The following is a 7,960-nucleotide window of genomic DNA, read 5'->3' on the forward strand; positions in this document are numbered from 1 at the left end:
GACTTAAAAAATATTATATTTAAGTTTAAGTTACTTTTTATTTTAATTCTAGTAATAATAATGATGTCATGATGTTTATGGTTTGAAGGAAACCAGGATTCATTTATAACCTTAAATTTTAGTTATAAGACAATTATGAAACATAAAAAATGCATGAAGCATAAAAAATAATAAGGGGTAGCATTTAAAAATATTGTTTTGATATTTATGAAAAATTACAAAAAAAACCCCATATCATTTAAGTTTATTTATTTTTTTATTTCTAGCGACAATAATGATGTTTAGTATTAAGGGTATCATTTAAAAATATTTTGATATTTATAAAAAACATCAAAAATATAAGTTTATTAAAGATATTTTTTATTTTATTTCTAGTAATAATAAAGATGGTTATGTTTTTTGAGAACTAGGACTCATTATTAACCTTATTAGGGACTTTTCAGCAAAATTTAAATTATAAGGCAAATACGAGGCAAATATAATATTGTTTTGATTTTTATGAAAATTTATGAAACACAAAAAATACCTTAAACAAAAAATTAACAAAGGATAGCATTTAAAAATATTTTTGGATATTTATGAAAAATAAACATGTCCTGAAAACCTGCTTTCAAACCTTTTTCACGCTATTTATATAGTGATTTTCTTCTTAATGTGAGTCAATGTGTTGTTATTACCTTTGAATTGATGTTTGAGACCAACATAAAGAAAAATCCCTGCTAGAGAAATGAAATGTGTTTTCTGTTAGTGCGCACTGCCGTCTAGTGGACTTGGTCGGTCTCACAAACATTTCCTTCCACGGATATTCAGTGTGTCTTTATCTTTGTGAAACTCACCAAATTCAGTTGGGGAGGTTCATTTTGATCCATGCAAAAAAAAAAAAAAAAAAAAAAAACAGAATCCTGAAAAAATGTGTAAGCCTATATCACTTCTTTCTGTCTTTTTTTTTTAAAGTTTTATAGTGTATATAAATATTTGATATTTTGTTTTAAATTTTGTTTTTAAGTAATCCTTATCAATATATAGGTCCATACTGTATTTATATATGCATATCCCATAAATTACAAAAAGTTTTATAGTATTTGTTTTGTGTTTGTTTTGTAAAAAATCAATCTTTTACATTTTTCTTCCACAATCCTAAATATATAAAGACATATCCCATAAAAAAGAAAGAAATGGTACTTTAAAGAACCTTTGACTGAATGGTTCTTTGTGGAATCAAAAATGGTTCTTCTATGGCATCGCTGTGAAGAACCTTTTAAAGCACCCTTATTTTTAAGAGTGTAGTCTAACTCTCTCTAAAGAACGTGTTTTCCCTGCATTTCTTTAACAAAACTAATAAGACACCAGTCTGTTTGGCGACGAGAGAGTTAAACAAGTTTTCCTGACTTTTCCTGACTGTGCATGCGCGCACAACTCCCACAATTTGATAAATGTCCATCCGCGTCTCTCCGGTCCGTTTCCAGTATCTCGAGGAAGATCCGGACTATGCCGTTTACGCACCTCAGACTCCCACATCCACTGGCGGAGGAACATCTGTGCTGGGAGCCCACATCAGTGACAAGTGTCCAACTTTAAAATGCATCTCAAGATGCCAAACTTGCTTTTGTTTTTCTGTTTACTTCAAGGACTGAATAACTTTATCAGCGCGCAAAACTCCGCGGCCTGGAGAAATCGGATCCAGTGGGTGAATAACGGCCAGGTGTTCAGGTTAATGAGCACCGGCTCGGAATATCACGCACCGGTGGCGACAAGAAGACAGTCCAGGGTGTTTCTAAGCAACAATAGAGATGCAGTCCGAGACAGGACCATGCAAATCCGTGTGGAATCGTCTGATTCTGCGGCCACCAGTAGCGGAGGCACCGCGCTTTTAGGTCCAGACCGCATGCAGTTCATCGCGGCTAACAGCCGCACACCTGGCGCCAGACAAATGCAGGAGCGCCAGCGGCTCAGAGCAGCTCCAGGAACTAGATCCAACGCCACAGCTCCGTCCGAATACTCCGGCGGAGGCAGAACCCCGGCACAAGTGGACAATACCGCACGGAGGGCACCAGCGGTTGCCAATCTCCAACACCTGGAAGCGCCTACGGAGAATTCCAACGCTGTAACAAACGGAAACTATAATGAAGCTGCGCTCTCCAGAGCGCAAACTCCGAATGTGGTGCAGGGAACCACGTCTGAAAGTATGGCAGGAGATGATCCGCGAAACAGGAATACGGTTTTCTATAACATCTATCCGCCCGGCGGCAGGACGGTCATCCCGCGCCGCCCGCCGCCTGGCACCGGTTACGGAACCAGATACTTCCAGAACGGTGAGCTGCGCTCAGAGGACGAATTTAGCCTTAACATATGGGTAAATGTGTGGGATTTGTTTAAAACAGACAGTTTTCAGTATGCATGTGTTGTGCTCGTCTTCAGGTCTTCCTGATCTTGTGCCAGATCCATATTCCATCCAGGCGGGCTCATACATCCAACGCGTCCAGATGTACGCGCTCCGGTGCGCGGCGGAGGAAAACTGCCTGGCGCGGTGCGTTATGTATTATCATTTGTGTAGATTTACAGAACACACTTCACCCTTGTGCTGAAAATCCTGAAAATTTGCTTGTAAAATCTCTTATTATGCTATAGTATCACCAAATCTTACATCCAATCTGATTTTCTTTCAATTTGAAAAAGTTTAGTATTTCTTTTTGGAGTCGATTGGTCGTGGGCCTCATTGATCTTAGCTTATGCACCTCAATTTGTGAGTGAATATTGGCAAATGTATCCACAAATAACACTTCAATCGATTGAAAAAATGAGGTACACTGTAAAAAACAATTTGTTGAGTCAACTTAAAATAATATGTTACCTGGCTGCCTTAAAATTTTAAGTTCAGTCAACTCAAAAAAAGTTTATTCAACTTGAAATGTTAAATTATACTAAGTGACAACTTAGATATTTGAGTTGAATCAACTTAAAATTTTAAGGCAGCTGGGTTACTTACCCATCTGTTAAGTTTAGCAAACACAAATATCTAAGTTGTTACTTAGTACAACTTAACATTTCAAGTTGAATAAACTTATTTTAGTTGGCTGAACTTTTTTCTGGCTGAAAATAGTTGGCTGAAAATTTTAAGGCAGCAGGGTAACAAATTATTTTAAGCTGACTCAACAAATTGTGTTTTTTATTTTTTACAGTGTACATAAACTCAGATCAGTGAGACTTGCAATCAGTTCAAAAAAGAAATACAAAACCTATGTTAACTGAAAGAAAACAGGCTGATGAAAAGATTGAATCCAATATTTGATAATAACATAGCGTAACAAGAAATTTATAAGCAATTTTTTGCATTAAAATGTTTTTGGGAAATAACTGTGTTAGACAAAACAGTAATGTTTAGTAAGTTTTAGTCCAAAAAGTATCATTGCATATAAAATATCAAAGGAAATGTCATTTATTGTACAAGAAAAGTACAAACACACACACACAGACACTTTACGTGAAACCTTTAATTTAATGCATTACAAAAGTATTTTAATGCATTAAACACCTTATAATACATGGTATGAGATCATGCATAATTGTAACCATTTATAATACAGTTATAATTTTCTTCACACCTGTAGTTTCTTCTACTATGACCCCTATGTGAACTTGACTTCATACATTCCACAAAACCACCAAAACACAGAGATGTCAAACATCATGAAAAATGAACGTTATGGAACGAGAAAAGATCTTGCTTTGAGATTTTGTTACATGAAGCAATGATATTCAAACATTTGTAGGTGTCCAAAGACATTTTGTGGTCACTCTGTGTTTATTTTGCTATTTCTTAACATGTTGAACAGTTGGAGCACGTATAGTATAGTCCAAAAAAGTTGCACTGTTCGAATATTGGTCTGTTTTACTAAAAAATTATATGCAAACACATTTTTTGTGGTGCATTCATCAGTATTGGTGGATGCATGACCTCTCATGACCCTGTGTTCCATGAGCTCATCCGCTGTCTTTCATCTTTCAGGTCTGCATACAGACCCACAGTCAGAGACATCGACTACAGGGTTCTGCTGCGCTTCCCACAGAAAGTCAGAAACATGGGAACGACCGACTTTCTGCCCGTCAAACCCAGACATCAGTGGGAGTGGCACAGCTGCCATCAGTGAGTCTGATTAATCATATAATGCTTCATTCTAATGATTACACATAATGATTACCAATGAATAAGTCGCTCTTGATATCACCTAATTTGATGATGCTGAGTTAAGAATGTTAATTAAAACTTCCCATCAAGCTCAAATTCTATATGTGTATCAGCTTTAATGCGTACATCAAAGTAACAAAAACATTCTAATGTTCAAAAGTTCCAAAAAGACAAAAAAACATTTTCGAAACGTATCATTTAACAATCTGCAAAAATGTGTTCAAATACTTGCTACATCAACACAGACGCAGCAAACATCTGGATCATATTTGCAATTTCATCTGTCTCTGGCCATAATTCTAACCTTGAAATCAGGATTAGGCATGAAATAATGCCACAGATGTGAAAATGGGCTGAGATTTGAACAGATAGTTGTGATCTGGCTCAGATTCAGTCAGGAATCATGTGTTTGTGGTGTTTTTCTGATGATTAAGTGAAAATATGAGACGTCTTCACCACATAAATGCTTGTCGAAGGCAAAAATGCACTGAAATGCATCATATTTTCTTATAAAGGTTTTTTTTTTTTTTTTTAAATCAGCAGCCAAAAATTAGTAAGAAACAAGTATTGGATTTTATTCGGCAAATATGATGCAGAACAGTGTGATTAGTATTATTTTAAATTATGTTAAAATTCTAATTAATCAAAACCCTACTGTTATGCTTGCTTTTATAAAACGACAACAACAGCAATATTATAAAATACACTAGTGTTTAATAAAAAGTTACTTTTATTAGTATTACAAATCAGAGTAAACTGTACTTTCGCCATGCAGTCCGAATTTAGAATCAGATTTATGTGTTTTATAAATCAAATTTGAGTGATGCATTTCAACGGGTTGGAATGTGGTTGCTGTGTTTGTTCAAATCATTTTGTGTGTGTATTAATAGTGGTGTGAATCATAACACATGATGAGACTGATCTGTATGAACTGTGTGTTGTTTGACAGACACTATCACAGCATGGATGCATTCAGTCACTATGATCTGCTGGACATCAACACCGGAATGAAGGTCGCCGAAGGTCACAAGGCCAGTTTCTGTCTGGAAGATACGGGCTGTGACCCTGGATTTCACCGCAGATACGCCTGCACTGCACACACACAGGTACAAACACAGCAGCGTTATTATAATAGTTCACTAAAACTAAATCCATAAACACTGTCGTTACTTAAAATCAATTAAACTGTAACTAAAAGTCAAAAAAAAAAAAAAAAAAAAACGTTGAATTTTTTTGTTTTAGTGGAGTTCTAAAGTAATCAAACTAAAACTGAAATAAAATAAAAAATAATTTATATATTGTTTTTAATAAAGTACTATATAAAATACTAATAAAATGCAATACATTTAAAAAAATAATAAACTAATAAACATTTTATAAAATAATAAAATTTATTTATGATAATTATTTATGTATTTATGAATTATATATATAATGAAAATGACAAAAACACAAAAACTACTTTAAAATTAAAATAAAAATTAAATATAAATATGAAAATAAAAATAAAAACAAATTCAAAATAGTAAAAAAAAATAATAATAATAGTATCTCAATGATAACTATGAGACCAGTGTTATTTTAGTAGTATTTAAATACCGTTAAAGTTGTATTTTAAACAAGCTTTTATTTTTATATTTTTAATGTTGAACTTTAGTTTAAAGTTAACTCATTTTGTTATGTGATTTTGTAATTTTTGTTAGTTTTTATTTTTGTTTAATTTCACTATTTAGGTTTAATTTATTGTTATTTTAGTTTTAGTTATTTTAGGTTTTTAGTTTTATAGTTATTTTCATTTAGTAATTTTAATGCTTCAGACTAAACTATTTTGATTAGTTTCCAAAACAACATTTTTAATTTCATAGATTTCGTCTAATTTCTAATTTAGTTTCATTTAAGTTTCTCCATAATTTTTTTAATTTTATTTTTAACAAAAAAATTACCTTGGATTAAATAAATTTGTGCTCGCCATATTTATAGAAATATGATGCTGTATTCTTGCATATAGCAATTATTCCAGTTAGCACCATTTATAATTTTCATTTAGTTTATGTTTTTCATCTCATATTTATATTTTATTGTATTTTAATTCCGCTTTCGATTAGCAAAAAATAAACAATTGTTGTCTAAAGAATAATTACCCTGCTTGTGATGAATTTGTGCTCATAATTTTTAGTGTTTTGATTAATAGAAATATTACAGTAGCAAACTCTTACATTTATGATTTCTGGTTTTCATTAATTGTATTTTATTTCTTTAATGTTTCATTTCATTTAAGCTTTATTTCAGTTAACAAAAAATGTATAATTTTAGTTCTAATGACAATAAAACTAAATGAGACAGATTTGTGCTGGTATTATATTATGTTATTGCTATATTTTCAGGGTTTGAGTCCAGGCTGCCACGACACGTACGCAGCCAACATCGACTGCCAGTGGATCGACATCACAGACGTCCCTCCTGGAAACTACATTCTCAAGGTACGAAGGACCAGTTATAAGAAATAAAGCGGATGTAGAGGCATTTTCCAAACCGGATCCTGTTGTTGACGTGCGTTTCACTTCCTGTCTAGGTCACAGTCAATCCAGACTTCCTGGTGGCCGAGTCTGACTTCTCCAACAACGTTGTGCGATGTGAGGTCGTTTACACCGGCGTTTACATCCAAACGAGAAACTGCATCCTAACTGGGTGAGCAAATGCATTATTATGTACTTCATCACATTAATATTTCACAAATACATGATCACAGCAATAATCAACTACATGTATTTCTTTCTTTATGTCTCCACAGGATGTAAACCCTTCGGGTTGGAGTTTTTAAAGGCCTATATAATAGGTTTGATTATAGTAATTTAAAGCTTTTTTAGTAACTTGAAACGCTCCATATAGTTGTTGGAGTAATATTTATGACAAAAGTACTGTATCTATTTTAGATGAGTTTGATTTCTTGCCCTAGAGCAAGCAACTTTAAGTCAAATTAATGTGTTTTTGTGATGTTTGCATTATAATAGAATGTAATTTTGCATTTATTTTAAATGAAGAACTATAAATTAATAGATCAGTATGTTATTGTTTGTATTTATTGCATAGGTTATGAAAGCCATAAGCATTTTCTTTAAAACTAAGATAATATTAAACGACCTTTTGTGTTGACTTTACTCCAGTGCAGATCATTTGTGTAAAATGTACACTATTTAAAAGGTTTAGTTTTCCAGATTTCAGTTAATATTTCTGTCTTAAACATCTTGAAAAGTTTGCTGCGAGCTTCCTTTGTCTCTGCCATGATTATAAAACATTTTCCATGAATGTTGGACTTGGATGAACAAGGTCGTTTGTGGTTTGATTTGCAATAAACAGAAATGCAGAGAATGTAATAGAGAAAATGGATTGTGGTTATTTTCTAAACTCTTTCTTTATTAAATCACGGCTTCATTCAATACAAAGAAAGTTCAAATGAGCTCTCATTTGAGATGTTTAAACAGGAAAGATGTGTAGATTTGGGACAAACCCACCTCAAGCACCAAGGAATGAGAGTTGAGATTAAAACTGAGCCAAAAACATCAGAGTCTGAGACATTTTACTGCCTCCTTTGGTATTTACTGTACAGGAGAGGAAAAGTTTAACTGGGTCGAACCGTTTGGGTGAAAGTCTTCATGCTCAAGATTTTTGCTGAGAGATTTTTCACTCTTATTATGACTTTGGAACAAATCTAGTTTAGATTTAATATTTCCTAATGAGCAAAAACATATTATTAAGCTGCAGACGTGAACTGGA

The 7,960-nt window shown here is 33.2% G+C and overlaps 1 protein-coding gene across 1 annotated transcript; it reads left to right on the forward strand.

Annotated features, from left to right (window-relative positions):
• Positions 1-1,475: 1,475 nt before the first annotated feature.
• loxl5b (lysyl oxidase-like 5b) lies at positions 1,476-7,666 on the forward strand. Its single transcript, XM_051125101.1, has 7 exons — positions 1,476-2,312; positions 2,419-2,527; positions 4,007-4,144; positions 5,136-5,292; positions 6,571-6,666; positions 6,759-6,874; positions 6,978-7,666. Exons 1-7 carry the CDS (start codon positions 1,580-1,582, stop codon positions 6,982-6,984), a joined length of 1,356 nt encoding a protein of 451 aa, XP_050981058.1. The 5' UTR covers positions 1,476-1,579; the 3' UTR covers positions 6,985-7,666.
• The last annotated feature ends 294 nt before the right edge of the window (positions 7,667-7,960 follow it).

This window comes from Labeo rohita, chromosome 2, assembly GCF_022985175.1.
Source record: "Labeo rohita strain BAU-BD-2019 chromosome 2, IGBB_LRoh.1.0, whole genome shotgun sequence".
NCBI lineage: Eukaryota > Metazoa > Chordata > Actinopteri > Cypriniformes > Cyprinidae > Labeo > Labeo rohita.